Source organism: Lepidochelys olivacea (assembly GCF_965140295.1).
Source record: "Lepidochelys olivacea isolate rLepOli2 genome assembly, chromosome: 1".
Lineage (NCBI taxonomy): Eukaryota > Metazoa > Chordata > Testudines > Cheloniidae > Lepidochelys > Lepidochelys olivacea.
The window spans coordinates 108,692,132-108,715,283 of NC_140411.1; the positions used below are offsets into that span (position 1 = coordinate 108,692,132).

Below are 23,152 nucleotides of genomic sequence, written 5' to 3' on the forward strand. Positions count from 1 at the left end.
CTTCTTTTAGTGAGGCTAAACAAGCCAAGCTCCTTGAGTCTCCTTTCATAAGACAGGTTTTCCATTTCTCAGATCATCCTAGTAGCCCTTCTCTGTTCCTGTTCCAGTTTGAATTCATCCTTCTTAAACATGGTAGACTAGAACTGCACACAGTATTCCAGGTGAGGTCTCACCAGTGCCTTGTATAACGGTACTAAAACCTCCTTATCTCCACTGGAAATACCTCGCCTGATGCATTCCAAGACCGCATTAGCTTTTTTCACGGCCATATCACATTGGCGGCTCATAGTCATCCTATGATCAACCAATACTCCAAGGTCCTTCTCCTCCTCCGTTACTTCTAATTGATGCGTCCCCAGCTTATGACTAAAATTCTTGTTATTAATTCCTAAATGCATAACCTTACACTTCTCATTATTAAATTTCATCTTATTACTATTACTCCAGTTTACAAGGTCATCCAAATCTTCCTCTATGATTTCCCGGTCCTTCTCTAAATTGGCAATACCTCCCAGCTTTGTATCATCCACAAACTTTATTAGCACACTCCCACTTTTTGTGCCGAGGTCAGTAATAAAAAGATTAAATAAGATTGGTCCCAAAACTGATCCCTGAGGAACTCCACTGGTAACCTCCCTCCAGCTTGCCAGTTCACCTTTCAGTAGGACCCACTGTAGTCTCCCTGTAAACCAATTCCTTATCCACCTTTCAATTTTCATATTGATCCCCATCTTTTCCAATTTAACTAATAATTCCCTTCATTCTTCTGCTTTTGCCAAGTTTATGGCAAGTATAAATATGCTTCCTTTATATTCTCCATTTCGCTTGGCAATTGTAACACAGTCCATTTAATTCACATTACTCAGTGTTCTGCTTCCCAGTTCAGTGGCAGTGCCAAGAACAACAGTAGAGTCTAAGAGTATTTAGCTACAAAATTGTGTTTGCCAGAAAGCAAAGCCTTTTTGCAATTAACTAAATTAAATGAAGCAAAAACAAATAAAATAGCAAATGAGGAGGTATGATGGTTTTATTCTTCAGGTTTGAATTTATAGGAGGGTTTAGATTGTCTGTTGATTTTCAAAGCCTGAAATGAAATACGGAGTAGAATTTGTTGTTGTAACTGTCATTTTTTGATTCTTCCAAAATAGATGTATCATTATAGGTGGAGCATGTAGCTGCTCCTATATTTAAAGTTGCCTATCCCTTCCTATTATAAATCCCTGTTTTCATTATAACGTTATTAAACTTATAACTGTTTTAGCTGAAATTTTCTGTTTGGTGTTTGACTCCGATAGATTTTTTTTCTGGAAAATTTAATCAAGAATAGCTCAGCCATTTCAGAAAACAAAGCTAGTGAAAATTGCCAGTGTTTAAAAAAAATCTACTGAACAAACAAAAAAGCACATCTGACCATTTTTGAAAAACTCTAGTGCTTCTGTGGTTTGTAGCAGGAAGTTCAAATTACATAGCAGGAGAGCCAAGGCCTAAGTGTTCCATGGAATACCACCAAGATCTGGCTAAGTTAGAAACCTCTAGTCAAGGCTGATTCCCCACTCTGACACTTTGAGTGCAGAAGGTGGGGCCTGCAAGGATTCTAAAAATTAATACTGGCCATTCCAAGCTGGTATTAAACTCTCAAGGTCACAGTTTCTCTTTGACCTTGGATGGGTAGATGCTGCCACCACCCAAGTGCAAAAACAAACAAACAAAAACCTTTTAGGAACCGAGGAAGGAGCACTTTTCCTTCCCTCAAGCCCTTTCACCCACCGCTCGCCTTCAGGAAGAGCTGAGGAAGAAAAGAAAGGAAATTAGCTGTTGTCCCAGCTAATTAAACAACATATGCACAAACCAATTAGGACACCAAAAATCCAATCCTGTTCTTAAAAAGGTAAATTTTATTAAAAACAAAAAAGAAAGAAAATACTTAGGTTTTTGCTAGATTTTAAAAACCCACTTACAAAAATTAAACATCAAGAATAACCTTCTTGAGGTCCAGCTTAAAGGTTACAAGTAAAACAAAACCATTTGGGGTTAGCACAGAAGAGTCCACAAGCCAATAAGAAATAAACAGAGATAAACCTAGTCACGTCTTTCTAGACATTTTCTGATCTACTTACATATCTGGGGTTCAAATGAGGAGTTTTAGGGATGATCTGATGATTTCCATCCCTGACAAAAAGCTTTTTGCAGAATAGTCTCAGCCCTGTCTCTGCTCTGTCCTCTCTCTCCGGAGAACAGCAACTGCCAGACAAAGGGAAAGTTTTTTTCACAATTTTAAAAAGTTCTAGCCCTCCCATTGGCTCTTTTGGTCAGGTGCCCACTCCCTTCCTTTTACCTGAGGACTTGTTAACGCTTTTCAGGTAAAGCAAGTAGAGAACAAGTACCAAGAGGGATTCTATAGCTAACTGGCTGGCTGTCCACAAAAGGGAGCTACCCCCCACTCTCATTTATCACACCTCTAAAAAATGCCATTTGCTCATATGCTGTAGAACAGATTAATCACTGACCTGCTAGTTTTGTGAATGCTCCAATGCACTCTGCATGCTCCCAGGTCTTGTTTGCCTGTCCATATCAGCATCTCTTGCATAGTGGGAAGTACACTGAACTGGAGGCCAAGAGACCATGAGTTCACATCTTGCTTCTGTGACAGATGGCAACTTCCTGCAATATATTTGGGAGATCTCACTGTGTTAAGTTTATGTATCATTGTGCTCCAGGCATTGTCTGCATTTCCATGGGGAAGGGTGACTGTAGCTTTCTAGGAACTAGGAACAGTGGAGGCTGATTAGGCAAATTGACTGAGGTTATAACACCTCCAAGGAGGTACCACCACTTGCAGAGGCTCAAATATACTGGTTCAAATTGGAGTCTCCAGAGACTACTGACAAATAAAGGACTTTCAGATAAATAGCCTGACTTTAAACTGACTTAGAGCCTTTTTTCTGATACAGCAAATGGACAGAACCTTCTGCTCAAGGGTGGGGGAAAGGGAAGATGGGATGCATCACTTGATGATTACTTGTTCTGTTCATTCCTTCTGGGGCACCTGGCATTGGCCACTGTCGGAAGACAGGATACTGGGCTAGATGGACCTTTGGTCTGACCCAGTATGGCCATTCTTATGTGGCAACCTTTGGCAGGTATCAGTCCTTCCAACCTTTCCCTAAAGTCCTAGGTTGGAGTTAGGGTGGCCTCTGTTAAGTTCTTTAGCATGTGCATAGGTTATTTTATTTTTAATGTCTTTTCTTTGCATTACCTTCACCTTAAGAATAAATGTGCTTGCTTAGAAAGAGCTGTGTGGTAACTCATAACTGCTGGCAATTACATTATTCATAGCCTTCAGAGACTTAGCAGTGCACAGACCTTGGCTTGCTGAGAATAACACTGTGTATGCAGGGAACTGTGCAGCCTGGAAAAACCTAAGTCAGGAGGGAGAGAGATGCAAGTCTCCACCCAAAAGAGATGACTGTGACAGAGGATGTGGAAAAAGCTAATGTACTCAATGCTTTTTTTGCCTCTGTCTTCACTAACAAGGTCAGCTCCCAGACTGCTGCGCTGGGCATCACAACATGGGGAATAGATGGCCAGCCCTCTGTGGAGAAAGAGGTGGTTAGGGACTATTTAGAAAAGCTGGACGTGCACAAGTCCATGGGGCCGGACGAGTTGCATCCGAGAGTGCTAAAGAAACTGGCGGCTGTGATTGCAGAGCCATTGGCCATTATCTTTGAAAACTCGTGGAAGTCCCGGATGACTGGAAAAAGGCTAATGTAGTGCCAATCTTTAAGAAAGGGAAAAAGAAGGATCCTGGGAACTACAGGCCAGTCAGCCTCACTTCAGTCCCTGGAAAAATCATGGAGCAGGTCCTCAAAGAATCAATCCTGAAGCACTTACATGAGAGGAAAGTGATCAGGAACAGTCAGCATGGATTCACCAAGGGAAGGTCATGCCTGACTAATCTAATCACCTTCTATGATGAGATTACTGGTTCTGTGGATGAAGGGAAAGCAGTGGATGTATTGTTTCTTGACTTTAGCAAAGCTTTTGACACGGTCTCCCACAGTATTCTTGTCAGCAAGTTAAAGAAGTACGGGCTGGATGAATGCACTATAAGGTGGATAGAAAGTTGGCTAGATTGTTGGGCTCAACGGGTAGTGATCAATGGCTCCATGTCTAGTTGGCAGCCGGTGTCAAGTGGAGTGCTCCAGGGGTCGGTCCTAGGGCCGGTTTTGTTCAATATCTTCATAAATGATCTGGAGGATGGTGTGGATTGCACTCTCAGCAAATTTGCGGATGATACTAAACTGGGAGGAGTGGTAGATACGCTGGAGGGGAGGGAGAGGATACGGAGGGACCTAGACAAATTGGAGGATTGGGCCAAAAGAAATCTGATGAGGTTCAATAAGGATAAGTGCAGAGTCCTGCACTTAGGACGGAAGAACCCAATGCACAGTTACAGACTAGGGACCGAATGGCTAGGCAGCAGTTCTGCGGAAAAGGACCTAGGGGTGACAGTGGACGAGAAGCTGGATATGAGTCAGCAGTGTGCCCTTGTTGCCAAGAAGGCCAATGGCATTTTGGGATGTATAAGTAGGGGCATAGCGAGCAGATCGAGGGACGTGATCATCCCCCTCTATTCAACATTGGTGAGGCCTCATCTGGAGTACTGTGTCCAGTTTTGGGCCCCACACTAGAAGAAGGATGTGGAAAAATTGGAAAACATCCAGCAGAGGGCAACAAAAATGATTAGGGGTCTGGAACACATGACTTATGAGGAGAGGCTGAGGGAACTGGGATTGTTTAGTCTGCGGAAGAGAAGAATGAGGGGGGATTTGATAGCTGCTTTCAACTACCTGAGAGGTGGTTCCAGAGAGGATGGTTCTAGACTATTCTCAGTGGTGGAAGAGGACAGGACAAGGAGTAATGGTCTCAAGTTGCAGTGGGGGAGGTTTAGGTTGGATATTAGGAAAAACTTTTTCACTAGGAGGGTGGTGAAACACTGGAATGCGTTGCCTAGGGAGGTGGTGGAATCTCCTTCCTTAGAAGTTTTTAAGGTCAGGCTTGACAAAGCCCTGGCTGGGATGATTTAATTGGGGATTGGTCCTGCTTTTGAGCAGGGGGTTGGACTAGATGACCTCCTGAGGTCTCTTCCAACCCTGATATTCTATGATTCTATGACTGCTGGGGAGCTTGGAGCCTAGAGTGGGTGCCCTTACTGGACCACAGAGAGTTCACTGTGGAACCTGTGACAGCCTCTTTCAGTGACTGCTTTTAATATTTCTGTGCATTTCACAACTCTTATATTGAGTGAAGCTTAAGCTCCGGTGCAGATCAAAAAAGGGAGACGGTTTGCAACTCCTCTGTTCAGGGGCTGAGAGCCATAAGAGCTGTCTTAACTTGTGCGCTCGTCTACTATGGGCCATTGCAATGGCACAGAATTGCTGAAGCCCCATCATACCCCTAACCCATCATATAACTTCTCTTGGGCCATGGCCTCGTGATGAGAATGTGGAACCAGCTGTGCTTCTATAGAGGGCCTCTGTGCTGAGGGTATTTCTCAGGGGTGAGGTCATTGTGGACTTCTTCTGCCAGTTAGCCAGCACAAGTGGGTTGCAGTGCAGGGGTGAATTCCCCTGATAATGTCTGGCCTTTTCATCATTCAGTCCTGCCCTGGCATGAACATTAAGAGTGAGTTAGTCAATTCCTGAATTCCAAGTGTAAAGGTTATAAAAGCCATAGAGACCAAGGAAAAAGAATAAAGAATGATCAATCCTGACGGAGCACCAATATGCAGGGCTATCTTCTGCTCTGAGTTAAATGCCTGGGTTCATTTCAAAGGAATTTGTTATATGTAACCTTGAGCAGAATACCCAAATATCTTTTCAGGAATTATGCTATGTCAGTGATCAGACAATGCACTGTAGAGGTTGAATGGAGTGCACTTCACTAAACTGTGGCATGAAGATTAATTTCAGGTAATATAAGTTATGAATACTAATTTCAATCATTTAGCGAAAAAGCCTCTAGGTTTCAGGGAACTCTGCAAAATACAATAAAATCAGTTAACTGTATTCTGCACTCACATGAACATGGTCTAATCTGGTGACTTTGACCTTGCTATGGAATATCCTGTGTTCAGAATTACAGAAACACAATCATACTCTAGAGCAGGGGTTCTCTTTTTCTTTCTGAGGCCTTCTTCAACAAGCTATAAAAAACTTCACGGCCTACTTGTGCCACAACAACTGTTTTTTTGCATATAAAAAACAGGGTCAGCCCCGTCCCATGCCACAGGAGTCCACGCAAGGCTAGGTTGCTCAGGCTTCAGCCCCATGTGATGGCGATTTGGCTTTCTGCCCTGGGCCCCAGCCTGTCTAATGCTGATCCTGCTTGGCAGATCCCCTGACACCTGCTTCTGGCTCCCCAGTGGGCCCCAGATCCCTGGTTGAAAAATACTGCTCTAGGGAAGTCCTTGATATTGCTTATAGTTAGCAAGTTATCAAAGGTCCTGAACTGCCAGACCTAACCATTAAAATAAATGAGACAGGAAATGCTGACATGATCGTTTTACATATGTTATCTCAGAGGTTTGCATATATTATTAAATCTGTTAATGAAGATGATGAAAAATCAGGCTATTAAGATCTCAGTGCTGAGTGCATTGGTGCATTAATTCTTTCTCCTTCTCTTTTCTTCGATATTTCAGTGCTACGGCTACTAAAGGATGGTGCAGACCCTCACACTCTTATTTCCTCAGGAGGCTCCTTGCTCCATCTGGTAAGAGTGATTGAAGATTAGTGTTCGTGACAGTGGATAAATATGGCAAGATTCTGAGTAGCATATTGAGCATATTAACAACCACAAAGGCTTATCAATAATTTTTTATCTACACGGAGCACCACAGTGATTATAATTGCATCCAGCTGTGTACATGAAATACATCGTGGCGTTCAAAAGGCTTATGTAGGGATGCATCATGTAGTAAGGACAGCTACTAGCAAAATCCAGTTAGATGTTTTAGGCATAAATTATCTGCACAGTAAGTAAGAGCAAAGGAAAAATTGCCTGCTTCGTAAGATGGAGAAATGCAATATTTCAAAACCTTCACAGAGTAGAAAAAAGATAATTTAACCTTCAGTTTAACTGATGTCATTCCTTCCTTTTGATTTTTTTTTCACTGTTGATCTCCTACAAATGGAAATCTAACACAGTATCTGCATTTAGATCACCATAGTTATTTGCATATCAGATTAAGTGATTAAAGGAAAAGGGAGCAGGTTTGTGTTTGCCATGTAATTAAGGGAGAGAGAGAAATACAGCAAATACACTGGTGTCTGGTCACTTTTAGTTACTGTGAAGTACAGGAGGACAATTGGGGACCCACAGCAGGGTTGTAAGAAGCTCTATTTCATTTTGCTGGGCCCCATCATGCATACCATGTTTTCTGGTTTGACCCACATAAATTTGCAGGGCACCTGAGTTTTGCTTTGAGGGTTGTGTCAAATGTCTCAATGCTCAGGAGAATATGACAAGTTTTGCCTGTTTTGAATACAAAATGATTAATTTGCCCAGATTCTTTCAGAAGGTTCACAAACATTAGTGAAACGTTCATGTAAGCCTGCCTGGTTTTCTAGTGTGTTTAAAAAAGCCAATAAAAAACATGCCCCCAAATTAAGGGCAGTATAATTGAAAATCAGAATTTGATCACACATTTCTACTGCTAGCAAACCCAATAAATCTAGTGGAAGCAATCCCATGATTACTGCTGCTACTACTTTATATTCAGACAAGGAAGTTAGTAACTCATGTCTCTAATACCAAAATAAATCATATTCATCTTAATTTACTTTACAGAGTGTACCTGCTCCACCCCTGCAGATGTAGTGGTCTTTAAACTACATGGGGGTTCTGCCTGTGGGTTGCAGCTGTTGGTTATATCTCTCATTGTACATGACCCTGATGCATACAGCTGAGTGAAAATCAGAATTTCTGTCCAGTGGGCAATTCCAATACTGCAACATTTGTTTTAATCCCAAACCTGCACAAAAAGTTGAATTTGTCAAAAATTTTCAAGGGATGGAATATTTAGAAAAATTTCAATTTGGAAACAGTGAAATGTTTCATTTTGAGTCAGTTCAACATGAACCTGTGCAGAGGGGAATCTGCATTGCATCATGGCAGATGTAATCTGGCCAGAGAGCCCAGCCCAAAGGAGAAAATGGAGGCCTTAATGCCAATGCCAATGAGGCCATTAGCCACTGTACGAAATGCAACTTAATGATGAATTGACTAAAAATTAATCATTTTGGATCAACTCAACAAACTGAAATTCATATTGAACCAACCCGAAACAAAATATTTTGTTTAAATTTTCCCACAGAAAAGTTTGATTTCTGTGGAAACTACATTTTCTGTCAAAAACACATTTTGACTGAAAATTCCCAACCAGCTCTAGTAATGTACAGCACACACTCCTTTGCTTCCCTGGCCAGCACCATTCACTTTGGTGCTGGCTGGACGCAGGACCTGTGGTGGAGCATGGGCTGAAGGTGACATGTGCTACAAAAAAACATTGTCTTATGATATTTCCGCTTGAGAGAGCTCTGCAAACCCTAACTGGTATTAAATGATTCAAATTTATGCTGGATTTGAAAATATTTTTGTATTTTTTGAGCGTTGACAATTTTTGCTTTGTTGACATAGAGGACCACCTGCCTCTGTGTGCCACACGAAGTTCACAGTTTAAGGGCCAAATCCTGTGTGTGCAAATTATCCCTTTAGAATGAGTAGGGCTCTTGTGTGAGAAAGAGAGCAGGATCCTTTGTTATGCACAAATAGCACAGTCTAAACATGATGTGCAGGACAAAGGGACAACTTGAAGCTTTGGCTTTGTTTTTTAAGAGTATTCTGTATATGTGATGGGTTATCACTGAAAGGCCTTACAGAAGAAGAATGCTTTAAGGGGAGAGATGAGTGTGGACAGACAATATGACTCCTTAATCTTTTCAATTTTCAAATGTAAGGTCCATGAAGTAAGAACCAAAATTTCAGCCAACTTGCACCTTGCCAAAAACATATTTTGGAGAATAAGAAAGATTATTGAAAAACAAGTTTTCCCACAGTTAATTGGTAATCTCTGTGATAAATCAAGAAAGTTCAGTAAATATTGTACAGCACTTCTTTCTAGGGAAAAAGATCTTGCCTTTTTTGAAGTCAGTTGCAAAATTTCCATTGACTTCAGTGGGGTCAGGATGTCCCACAATAGGTACCCAGCCTTCATGTTCCCTTTTTCTTGAAGGCTGTATGTAGCTCCAGGTCAGCTACCATAGCTGTTGGCCATTAGGCTTAGTTCTAAAACATCTAATTTTAGTTACTTGGGCCCAAGTTTGTTACACAAATGTAACCTTGATTAATTCAATATGTCTTCATGAGTATAACAGAGGCAGAATTTGGTCTCCTAAAAGTATACTACTATTTCAGTTTGGTTTAGAGAGACATATGTTTCCCATTTTACATATATGGAACACAGCAGCATTATTACACTGGCATATTACAGATACAGTGTAACCTTATTAGACTCAAGACTCTGACTCTGTGTATGGAATTCCAACTCCGTTCCCAACATAATTTTACAATTTTTAGTCATTCCTGTATGCTGTTGTTTTGTATCCTAAACCCACGTTGCCTATAGACCAATGCAGTGCTGCCCATCTTCACCCCATTCATATTGATTGTTCTTGTGTCTTATATCTCAGAAGACCAGAAGAAAAAGGAGAAGAGAAAAATTAATTCTCTTCTCTGGCCTTGTAATACTGTTGGTGTCTTTACTCACGTGCCCCTCTGTGATTTAGGAGTCAACAACAAAAGTGCTAGGCCAAGATTTTCAGAAGTGATGAGTGTTTTGGAGTTTCCAACGTGAGGCATCTTTGTAAAGTATTGAGCAACTGCCCTCTTAAAATGATACCCCTTTAAGGTGTGTGAAGTTGGACAACCAAAAAAATAAGTATCTCAAAACTGTTAATTAGATCTGAAAATCTGGCCCTCATTAACAGCCCAAAAGCGGTGTGGCTTGTAAGCAAGCTGTCCCACTCACATTTTAAAACCAAAAGAGAACCTTCTCTAAGGATTTTAAGTTACTCTACGTGGCAACTGGAAAACTCTTTTTAACTGCAGTTCTCAGTGAACTGTCGTTTAGGTTTTTTGAGCTTAATGCATCATGCCTCATTACATTCAGTAGGTCTCGTGGGGCCTGTCACTACCTAAGTTAACACACAATTCCAAGAGAAGTGAAAACTTCATGCAGGGAGAAACATGATATACTGTCGAGTATGTAAGCTACTGACTCGGTTTCGTGAATATTGTTAGTTCATTTACAGCCAAGTTCTTATCCCATTGGGGACAATGGCAAAATGTGCATTGATTTCAATGTGACCCAGATTTGACCCTCTTTTAAACACAGTGCCAATACATCTGGGGATCAGTCATGCTACAAACAGATCAGACAACTTTATTTCAAGATTTTTTTAAAAGTAACTTGGCATTTATTTAAAGATTTGCTCACTCAGATCATTTACGTAGCAGTTTTTAAAATTTAACTGGATATAATCTGCTTTATGTAAGGGAAAAGGCTGATCCTGGAGGATTCTTTGCCATTAGCATGAGAAATCTGCTAACTCAAGAACTGAATTAAAAATATATTTACCATAAAATGTCATTCAAAAATTACTTACAATATAAAACTGTTTCATTTCCTTTTTCCTCTGTGTCTTCTCCCCACTATACCAAAAAGTGATCTATTTCTTTAATAAAGACTGTGAAAGATGCTGAATTAAGAGCATTATTCACATTTTTCCAGACTGCCATATTAACGTGCTTTAAACCTGCAATTGAGAGTGGGACTTTCAGAAGTACTAAATTTTGACCTAACTCCCATTGACATCAATGGTAGCAGAGTTCAGGCCCTAAGCTTTTTTGAAATTACCACCTGGCTTGTCCATTCTTTTGGGAGGCACAGAATTGTTTCTTTGGTATGCCCAGTCAGTCAACCACCCTCTCTAACAAGAAAGCTAATTACAATTGATTATTTTGTTGCACGAAGTGGACTAAAAATGCCAATTCATTTCACAAAAGCCACTGAACAAACATCAGAGTGCAATAATTATTTTATTTTTGTCACTGCACATCTGGGCTGTTTTCAAACCCTGATGAACTAGAGGCAAAAGACACTGTAGCTCATTGTTTATGCCTGGAGCTGTGCAGTCCCATCTGTAATTTGTTCCATATGAAAATTCTTAGGAAAGATCAGAACCCTGGTTTGTAATGATGTAATTTAATCAAGGGTAAATCTTGTTCTCTGTGTAGCTATGGAAAGCCAAGCCTTCTTTAAATTTGGATCCTACACTAATAGTATGTACTCCCTGCATGTCACAGAGTTTATTTCCATGGATCCATCAGCTCCCTTCAGAAATGGAAGCTTAATCTTCAATATATTATCTGATCACTTTCTATGTTATGTAGGGAATAAACACAAACTGAAAAAAGTTCCAGGGTAGCAGCCGTGTTAGTCTGTATCCGCAAAAAAAACAGGCGTACTTGAGGCACTTAGAGACTAACAAATTTATTTGAGCATAAGCTTTTATGGACTTATGCTCAAATAAATTTCATAGCCCACGGAAGCTTACGCTCAAATAAATTTGTTAGTCTGTAAGGTGCCACAAGTCCTCCTGTTCTTTTTTTGAAAAAAGTTCATTGATAAATTCACTTGTACCTTGAGTTAAGCCCTGTGTGTAATCTTCTCTTCTCTCTTTCAGTGTGCTCGTTATGATAATACCTTTGCTGCAGAAATTCTAATTGACAGAGGAGTAAATGTAAATCATCAGGATGAGGATTTTTGGACATCAGTGCATGTAGCCTGTGCATGTGATAATCCTGATATTGTCCTGCTACTGTTAGTAGTAAGTAAAACAATTCAGTGCATTGTGTTCTTGAAAACGAGACATAGTATGCAAAGGTATGAGATCTGAAATGTTTGTGTGAATGCAACATATAAGTAATCCGATCAGTGAGAAGAATATATCCATACGTCATGGTTTTCTTTCTTTTTTCTTTCTGAGCGCAGCATATTTAGAGAGTCTACCATAAGAAATTTTTCAGGTCTGTAAAGTGACTACAGTGTAAATGTCATGTCAAGGGTTTTTTTTTTGTTTGTTTTGTTTTGGTTAGGAGATGATGTATCTGGATAATAGGTCAGTCCCAAATGGGACAAGCAGATAATTTCCTTTCTCTTCTCCCCATTGCTTGCTATTAAAGGCCAAGTGGGCAGATAGTCCTATCAAAATTGTTTCTCAAAAGCAAGAAGTATTCTTGGCATTCAGTTACACTCAGTATTCATGAAGAGATATCTGTGAATATGATGAAAGTAAGAGCAATTTAATATTGATCTAACCAACTTTGAATCTATGGAAGAAAGAATGCTATGTATAATAAGTGTAACAGACTACATTCAGCCTATGATAGACGAGCACTTTATTCTTGTTAAGCTTTTTCTATTTCTAAGGCTCCAGACTTTAATCTTGGCAGGTATTGCGTGGATATTGGTCGCTGTTTATTTTACAATGTAGTTTAAAGAGACAATGTCGAAATTGCCCAAAGTGTTATCTAACTTTTTTTTACTTGCTTATATTGATTTATAATATATAGCAAGAAAAAAAGTACTATTTTAATGGCCAATTCCTGACCCAAAGAAGACAAATGTAAAACTCCTGTTGAGTTCTACAGGTCTATAAGTATGTTCACACAAAATCCTGAATTTTATATAATAGGAATGTTTATTTTGACCCTTTTGAAATTCATCCACCCCTTGCTCTAGGCTATTGTGCATTACAAATACCACCAGAAAACTTATTCTAGAGCAGGGTTTCATAAACTGTTAAAAGCTGACTCTCGCTTAGGAAAAATGAAACTAATAGCGCCCACCCGATAACCCCACCATGTGGTGTTAAAGGCCTACTCATCTTAATTCACACATATTTTGGACCACATTGACTAATCTCTCACGCCCTCATCCATCCTTTGAAAATGCAGATATAGATTTTCATAATATTATTGTTCCTCTCCTCTCATATATGCGTTCATAAGCAGTGAAATAGTTAACAGCGTTGCCTTAAATAATTGCCATCAGCATCTGAATTAGCACCTATTGAAATAAATGAGATAGTTTACACCTTTGAATTATTGTTGCAGGCCATCTGCAAACTGAGGCAGGCATCTCTCTATCAGTTACTCTTGGGGCAATTTTGAAAAATTTCTTAGCATTGTTAACAGCAAGAGAGAGACTCACTTTCTTAATTTAAATCTGAGACACTGAAGAACAATTAAGAGGTCTGTGTCTGAATCCCATAACTAGTGCTTCATGACCCCATCTGGGGGGCATGCCTCACACTACCAGAAACACTACAGAGAATATCACTGTTTTAATGTAGAGAATAAACCAATAGTGAAAATAACCCATGTAACTCCCCGTTAGCTCATCTGCTTACTCAAATCAGAGCCCTTCTTGAAAGGAGGACAGATGAGCTTTGCAGTATTTCTTGACAGTCAGCAGAGTCTAAATCTGTCAGACCAAGGTGGAAAGAGTTCTTGAGTGCAAGAACTATTTTCTCTTAGTGAAAATATCCTGTCATCAGACACTCCCATTTAAATTACGGTACATTAGATTGCGTGACTTTTCTGATCTCAACTGCTTTGGTACCTTCTGAGAAGGGAAGTGGTTTCTTACATAACCAAGACCTAATGTATTTAGAACTTTATAGGTCAAAACCAGCATAATGAATTAGCTCTGAAAAAAATGCAGATTAAGATGTACAGGTATAATGCATTCCATGAGAACAAATGTCTAAGCAAGTAGGGTGTTGATGTTTCCAAATGGTCTTCTGACACACTCCTAATATAGAGTATTCTAGTAATCCAATTTTTAAGTGACAATGGTATAAATAACTGTATTATGAACAAAATGAACTGCATCTGAACAAAATGATTGTAATATTCTTTAAAGGCTCACATGGAATAATGCACTCCTTGCCTACTACCTGAGCTTCCAGAACTAGCAGGGGATCCAATTGTAACCCTTCTTCTGCCCGTCAGAGTTGGCAGCAACAAGGGCTGGGTTCAATATCTAGGGGATTTCATTCCAATAACACAATGCAAACCGGCTCGAGCCCCCACCCATTGACCTGGGACAAATATATACCACCCCCGCTGGGTGCCTCCAAGAGGCAATACTTCCCCTCTCGCAAGCACATAGTCTGAGTGTAGCAAAAGCCTTTTAATAACAGGGAGAAACAATGTGGCATTATGTTGGGGAAACACCACCAACAGGATTCGTAACACAACCCATGAGCAAAAAAAAAAAACCACCCCAAGCAAATTGGGGCATGTCCTTTCCCTTTGGTTCTTGAGTCCAGCAACCCCAAGTCACCCAAAGTCCTAAAAGTCCAATGACCCCAAAGTCTCTGTCCCTGGTCAGGGCAGCTCCAGAGTTCGAAAGTTTATCTGCAGAGCTTTACCTCCCAACCTGGGTGGAGATGGGGGGGGGGGGGGGAAGAGAGGTAAGGGGCACCTTACATGATCTGAAGCTGACCGCCCCACAGCTCCATAGGGGGGCTTCGCTCCGCCAGCCGCCTCACGAACTGCTTTGCTCGGCTCCGCTCCGCTGCTCCACCAGCTGGTCCACGAACTGCTCCGCTCCACGTCCCACCAGCAGCTCCCACCGTCCAATGAACTGCTCCACCAGCCTGTCCACAAGGCACTCCAGCTGTCCCACGAACTGCTCCACAATATATCTTCAGGCTCCCCCACTACTTAACACAATGCTCAGTGATTTCAGCTGTTAGTCAGTTCAGCTCTTTGGTGAATTCAGCTTGTAGAAGAGAAGCCTCAGTGCTGGTGCACCATTAGCCCAAAGTGAGCTCAGCAGCCTGTAACTAGACTCTTAATGGAATCAAAATTAGCTCTGATATGCCTCAGTGGAGAGAGGAGGAAGTGCAATTAGCATATAAGGCCCTCACCCAGGGGCCCATGCCACCAAGTGTTAATACTTGTCCCCAGCCTCTCTCAATTCACAGAGTTTTGGAACCCATGACCCTTGCCTAGCGAGTGCTGCTGAGTTGATGGTGAGTCCCTCCATCATAACAAAAGGCCAAGTACAGTTCCAAGCACAGTTCCCATAATCAGGGTAATAACAATTTATTCTTCCTGCCCCAATAACAGAGACACTGGGGATCCCACAGCAGCCAAAGTGACCATTTGGGCAGCTATGGCCTCATTCTAGGTAGGGTGGGTGTGCCTATGCAAATGAGATTGGCCGCTGAAGTTCTTTTCCACAACTTGCCACACCTCACCATCAGAAGTCAGGGTGGAGCTCATCCTGACACTGATTACACAGTCAATCATGGGTGACAAAAGTGGGCACACTCCCCTAGGTAGGTAGCTCCAAAAGCTCCTGTACTCCTTTCAGTTGCTTACACCAAGCCACTGGTGTTATCTCTCACTGATCTGAGTCTTACCATATCATTTCTTAGAATCTTGGTGAGTCTTAGCCTTTTATAATTTCTGAATTCATTTATGATTGCTGTTTTCCTCAAGCTATCAATTACATCTGACATCTGATTGTGATTGGTCCCATTAGGTGAAACATGTATTATGTATACTATTTTCTGGTTTTGTGTGTTGACTATATTATTATTTTCTTAAACCACAGCTGTCAGATATGATAGAGTGGGAGTTAGCCACTATAAACATTGTCATTACTTTTGCCAAATACGGAGAAATCTCTGGCAGATGGTATTTGCACATTTTGGTCCAAGTTCACTCCACCTTAACCAGTATAGGATAGTACTGTTTGTTGTGTATTCCGTATTCCTCCTTTAGTTTGAGAAGACCACTACATTGGCTAAAATTGATAAGTTCATGTTGCAGAAGCAATGAGCTGGTTCATGATCTTCAACCATTTATTAACACAAACTCTGACTGTATCTAATGCTTACCCTTTCTCCATAGCCTGTTGTGTTGGGCTCTTCAAGTTGAGGTATCATGGCCTAAGACATTGTGAGCACATTGTACTGCCATACAAATAATAGATATGTATTTTCTTTTCTTTATGACTAATTTACAGTATAAGTACGGAAATCTAAGTCACAAACAGTCAAGAGCATCTATTCCCTGATGAAATGGGGTAAAAAAATCCTCAAATATCCGATTCTCAGTCTGTTTCATTAGAGAAATTATGACTTTTTGAAGCAGGGCAATATTTTCCTTATTCAAGCCTGCCATTGCTCCCTGGGTGAGATTTTCAAAAATGCTCAGCATGATATACTCCTAATGACTTCAGTGGAAGCAGAGTTAGGGCAGTGTTCAGCACTTTTGAAAATCTCACCTCTGCACCCTAGGATTTTGCTTAGAACTGCAATAGAATATAATCCCATTATTTCAAACTGGGTCTATAACCAAAGTTCTTTTGTATCCCACATCATCTGTGCTTTGATCCCTATTTATTATAAACCTTGTTTTTCAAAAGCATTTGTACATCTTCTGAAACGTTGCAGCATATGAGGCTCTCCTATGTGTACTATAGTTGAACAAAACAAGAATATTTCTGTAATTATATATACACATATATTGGCAAATTCTGCCCCCTTCCTATGTAGTCAGCACTCCTCAGGGCAGAATTTGGCCCACACTACATAAATCACTTATTTTTCTCCCAGGATTGGGAATAATAAATATAATCTTGTGGAGGGAAATTGTTAGATGAGCAATAGTTTCTGAACAGTGACATAAATAATACATTTAGTAACATTTCATCCAAGTGAAAATGGAAGTAGAAATTGTAGGGAAGCTTTTATTTGACATCCCCAAACCATGTTTGTGTGAGCTTCTAATATTAATAATTACATTACCTTGAGGTTGGAGTGTTTCAAGGTCTGTGTCTAATGTGTAGTGTGGGACTGGATAATGTCCATATCAGCTGCAGGCAACTTCTGTTATTCCACAAATTTACTATGCAGTTAAAAGAGTAAATAGCACTTCATAAAACCTCATGAATTCCTTCATTTTGTTTTATTTTTTAAAATTCCTTTTTAATTTATTTGAATAAGAAAACAATTGCAACGTTTTCTCTCTTAAAGATTGAATATGCAGGACATCTACAAGCAATAAATTAAAAGAAAATAGCCCAATCCCTCCCCACCATGGGCCAAATCCTGAAATTGTATCTTGTGCAAAAATGTAATAGAGGTCAATGGGAAACTTGCCCAAGTAAGCACAATGGGGCTTCATTCTTGATTGGTTCCTATGGTCCGTAATAAACATGATTAATAATGTATTAGAATGATACACAGCAGCAGTCAGTTATGCAGGGTTTTTTTTTGTTTATAGGCACATGAAAATAGTTATGTATTGCAGAAACCAATTTCTTTCTAATACTTTCTTTTTCTGACATTACTAGAAAAACAAGGAATTTAATCTCTATCTGTCAGCTGAGTGAATGTTGCTTTTGCTCAGCTGGGTTGTATTATTTGGAATTGATGGACAAAATTCAGTTTTGGTTTAGATGGTTAAGATTCTGTTTGCTTTAAAGGAGTTGTACTGGGGCTGTATTTGATCCAATATCTTTTAAAAAAGAATTTGGGAAAACTGAGCTGCTTGTGAGTATATAAGACAGAGTTCTGCTTGAAACATCCTGCATTAGGTTTACAGGAGCAGATCTGCAATGTTAAACAAGTTGTCTGAGTTGTGGAACACCAAACAACACTGCAGTTCATTTGGGCATTTTTGAAGTGCCCCCTGAATGAACAGGTATACTTCCAACGTTGTTGACCTCCTGCTCTGAAGATTTCTTGCTTCTGCCATGAGAACAGACCATCTCACTTACGAGTAATGCAGAGTTGAAAAGCAAATGGAAGGAATGGTGTAAAGAGAATGTCAAGTACCTTTTAGGCTTCCATGAGACTGGAATATGATTTATCCTCCAAAGAGAAGACTTTAATGTATTATTACTTGCTGCACGGTCTCTCAGTTTAAAGGATATTTTTCACAGAACTCTGATAATACCTGTATGTAGAAATTAACCAAAAAAAAAAAATGGGCATGACATTTGTGTTTGCATAAGCCCATGACCAGATTTGGCATTTTCTCTTATAAAATAGTTTTACAGACAGTTGGCCAAATCAATCCCTGGCATGAGTGAGTGAACTCTCTTTGTAGATTGTTCTCAATGTAATCAATAAGAAAAGGAGGACTTGTGGCTCCTTAGAGACTAACAAATTTATTTGAGCATAAGCTTTCGTGAGCTACAGCTCATTTCATTGGATGCATTCATTTCCACTGAATGCACACTAGGATGTTTTGACACTTCAACTATACTGGTATAGTTAAAGTGGGGGGAAAAAATCCCCCCTCTCAACAACATAGTTATATTGGTAAAACTTTTACATTTTAAACTTTTACATTGAGGCTCACCATTTTTTCACCACTCTGGTACGGTAAAGGGACCATAAAGTATTAATTTGAAATTATATTTACACCCATTTTTAGATCTTCTTAACAGCTGGAGTGATGAAAATGAGCATTAGTTTTAAATGATAATAAGGCCAACAGACTATAAATATTGGAATCATGTAGCCCATTATTAAAATCCAGCTATCCTCTGCAGTGAAACTCTACAATTTCACAAGAGGAACATTACACAATTGGTTAAAACAGTAAGTAAATTGTACCATATCTCATTGAAACTACAGAAGAAATTTAGCTAGGCAGAATGTGATTATTCAAGTTGAAATTTGGTGAGCACTTTGAGCTTAAGAGTCCCATTCTTACAAAAAAGTATTATGGGACATTTAATGATCATAAATGGTCCTGTCATATATCTCATCTGAAAGGCAGCATCTCCAGAAGCACATTATTCTGAGCACTGTGCTGGAAGAGTGATGCAGTACTGATTAAGAAGGGAGAATGTTGTCTCCTGAATCACATTTCCTTCATCCACAGTACCGTTTCCTTCATCCTCTAAGTGTGTCATGGATATCTCTTACAAAACCTACTCTGATTTTGCTTAGCTTGTGAGATCTGACAGGTTTATACTCCTGTTTAGGTAAGGAAAGCTGAAAATATATATTTTTAAACCACTTCCACATTGGCAAACATCATAATAATGTATTGTATTTAACAGGCCAGATTCGGTTGCAGTGATAATATTGGTTGAGTATTTTAAACCTGACTATATATTTGATTTGTGGTATTTTGTTCCCACGTTGCTCGTTAATGAACATTTGCCTGTCAATTCCCCATCTATTTGGAAATAGCATTTTATATTATGTACAGTAGGCCAAATTCTGCAACCCATGTATGCAACTCTTTTGACTTCAGTGTGACTGAGAGCACCATTTGGACAGTGGCATTATAATGGATCTGACTAAAAGCACCAAAATAGGATGAATCCTGGCAAACAATGATCAGTGATCACAATATTATTTGCTTTAGGATTAAATGAAAGATAAAAAATGGAAATAAAAAGAAAACACTGAGTTCTTCAGCACATACTTTGTACTTTCATGGGCTACAAAACTTGCTGCAGTATAAAATTTATATGAAAAGCTGCAGGACATATGATGTGATCATAGGGGTGTGTGGATGTAATTATTCTACATGTGTTTCATAATTATACAGAAGTAATGTATTGCAGAAGTTGAGAATTCTCATTATTTGTGTAATATATTGAATGAAATCACATAGAATACCAGCCAGATATACAATGATTGTGTATAAGTTTCTATGTTATAGTATCAGGGTTTAAAAGGTGCATGGTGATTATAAAAAATGAGGAGCTTGTTAGAAATATCAACCCTAAGAAAAATATTAGCAAATAATATTAAAAGAAATAACCTCATAACAAGTAGTAGTATGAAATCAAGAGAAAAGAATATAATTAAAAAATAAACATTTTTCAAACATAAGAAAGTTAAAGGACAGGAGACAGTAGGGCCATTGAAGGTCAAGAATAGGAAGTAATTAATGGTAACCTGAGAGTGATATTTAGAGGTTGAGTTAATTCTTTGCATCAGCAGTATTTGTGAGAGAAGCTGAGAAAACAGTGGTCCATTAATTGGATAGGCAGTCTTCTCATAATAGGTATGAGAAGGGAGGCATAAGTGTGAAATACTAAACGTTGTTCAGTTGTGCCAGTGGAGAAAGTGGACAACAACAGTGACAGAGTGGACAACAATTACAAAGGAAAATTGGGGGACACCAATCTATCTTTTAGTAAAGTTTGCTTTTAATTCTGTTTTATGAAAAGCATAACTTAAGTTATTGTATCCTACTCCTGGTGGTGCTCACATTGTGCCAGAGATTAGACTACTGAGTAATATGAATATTAGGTGATCCAGTAGTTAGGACACTAGCCTGTGACTTAGGAGCTGTTGGTTCAGTTCCCTGCTCTGCCATGAACTTCCTATGTGGGGGATTGTTCAATTAATTTAGTATCCCTGTGCCTTAGCTCTACATCTGTAAGACAGGAGGGTAATAGAATGTCTTACTTCTCAAGAGTGTTCTAAGGAAAAATACATTAAATATTGTGATGTACTCAGATGTTAAGGTAATTGCATATAAATATCGTATATAGACAAACATGTGAAGACTTCTAATGCTTGAAGACTTCTAAACCCATTCCCCTTTGTATCTACCAATCTCTCACACCAAGCTCAGAATACCAAAAATATGGCACTAAACATTTCATTTGGATAGAAGAATATTGTGTCTTGACAGTTTAGGATATGAGTATTAAGTAGGTCACACATGTGGAAAGAGCCTCAGGCAAGGTATAAAGTTCCTGGGAACTGAATTTCTCCACTGATGTCAGAAAGGGGAAATCTCTGTGAAGAAGGAATGCTATGCCCTTACTTTTTGTATTGGAGAATTCTGACAAGAACCTAGCCAGTCTTTCTTCTGTTAGCTTCTCATAGATCTCATTTGCATGATGAGTCTCTTGCAGCAATTTGTGGATCCATCTAGTTTTGAAGAGACCTAGAGGCTCTGGATTTTATTATTTATGTTTTTACTGAAAATAAAGCCTTTTTAAAGCAAGCTTTGCAACTAAACTGTTCAAGGGATTTTCAATTTTGATGAAAAACTGGGTGACAACTTTCACGAAAATGTTGTTTTTGTTTTTCAATCTGCTCTCTGTATAGGCATTCCTTTATCCCTCCATCACCAAAATGCTGCCACCTCAGAGAAAAATGCAACAGTCATTTTAAAACTTATTACAAATACTGTATACAATAGTATAAGAACAGAAAAGGAAGAAGAATATTTCTTTCGTTAAGTCAAAGGGCAATTTATGTTGGTGGAATGTATATATTACTCATATTGGAATTATGCCAGAACACAAGGGTAAAGGCCCATATTTAAGGGGGAAATGTCAAAGAATTCTTTGTGACCACAAGTTGTCAATGTAGTGTATTGTGACACTACAATTAAGTGCTGTGAATCTGTGTTACCACCTTACTCTTATGACTCAGAGGCAAACCTGTAGCCCAGCAGTTTGTGCTTTAGAAGGTACATATTAAACCTGTGACTCAAAGTAAATAATACTCTGCGTGCATTGGATAGTTTCTAACATATTGTATTTTGACAAGAATGGTTTAATTGCTGAGTTCACCTGCTAATGGACCTTTTAAAACTTTAGAAACCACACCAGTTTTACATAAAGATGGAGAAATTGGGTGAAAGTTTTCAAATTCCACGTAATAGCAATAGGAGTAATCCACCAAAAAACAAAAGTGGGATGTTCTGTTACATCTGGTTGGTTTTAACATTGTGGATACCATTGAAAACATAGAATAATAAAACTAATGGTGAGTATGGTAAAATTATGGGTAAATAGTTCTTTTAGCTACAAAAGTATGTTGTATTTGAAAGGCAAATCTTTGGAGAAATAATCCACAATGAGGGAATGGGAGTATGTGTCTTAGTCTCTTTACTCAAAAGAAATGAAACGCCTTTCTTTCAATGCCCACTTTGTCCTAGGAGTGCCACAGATTTTGAAATTCTTCAATACTTTGGCTTGAATTCTCATTTACATAAAGGTCCCTTCATACCGCTCTGGTAATGTAACAGCCTTAAAATGAGTGTAAATTACAGTTGTTACCCACTTTTAGGCCCCTCTACATTGCCAAAGTATCTGAGAAATGGTGATTTTTTTTAAATGGCCACAATTGTACAAAGTTATTACATGTAAGCAGCATTGTAAAAGGAAAGACCAGGACTAATAACATCTCATTGATATATTTTGTAAAAAGTCAAGGAAGTGTCCTAAATTTTTCAGAACCCTTTGATAAGATACTTGCAGGGCCTCTCAGTTTTGCCTAAGTACTGCATTTTTATAGCTTGGTGTGTCAGAGATGCTTGTTATTAAAGGTGTATGAAGGATTTAACAATTAGAAATAATGATCAAGATGCTTTTCAATACTGGATTGGCAGAAGGGCTTATTAATGTGGAAGATGTCAAGTGGAGGAAGGATGAAGAAAAGATTTTTGGCCTCTCATAAGTGGTTGGCCTCTGCAGTTCATTTGAAGTTACAGTGGGCAGTAAGGTGAGTGAGATCCTCAGTGTTAGAAATGCTGAGGTCCTGAACCAGTGGGACCAAAAAGGAGGGGCCTTGTGCATCCATATACTGGTATTTAGTTACCTTGTCTTATAAACATTATCATAAGAAAGGAATGCTTATTCTGTGCTGTAGGCAATCCTGAAAATTTCTTAAATCTGCAAGCATAGATTGTACTGCTTCTCTGTCCCCCCTCTCTTACCCCTCCAACCATTAATCAAGATTATACATAGCAATCACCAATAACTCAGCAGCAATAAATAAACAAAAAACCCACCATGCTTAAGGTTTTTAAGATCCCTCATCATTGCCTTCCCATCCACTCATTGTAAAAGGAAAGACCAGGACAAATAACTAGCAATGGGGAAATGATATCCAAAGCTGAGGGGCCCTCACAGAGAATATCTTTGCAGCTTCCCCCTCTCCCTGATTCAAGTGTGGGGAGAGAGATGGTCTTTCAGATAAGTGTGTCCCAGGCCATTTACAAGGGGCTATGA

At 39.3% G+C, this 23,152-nt stretch overlaps 1 protein-coding gene across 5 annotated transcripts in view; it reads left to right on the top strand.

The window, feature by feature from the left end:
- MYO16 (myosin XVI) overlaps positions 1–23,152 on the top strand; it is a 637,262-nt gene that overhangs the window by 181,243 nt on the left and 432,867 nt on the right. For all 5 annotated transcript variants that reach the window (XM_084616853.1, XM_084616854.1, XM_084616856.1 and 2 more), the window contains exons 3-4: positions 6,704–6,774; positions 11,808–11,951. In XM_084616853.1, coding sequence (XP_084472979.1) covers positions 6,704–6,774; positions 11,808–11,951 — 215 coding nt within the window. The remainder of the gene's footprint in view (positions 1–6,703; positions 6,775–11,807; positions 11,952–23,152) is intronic.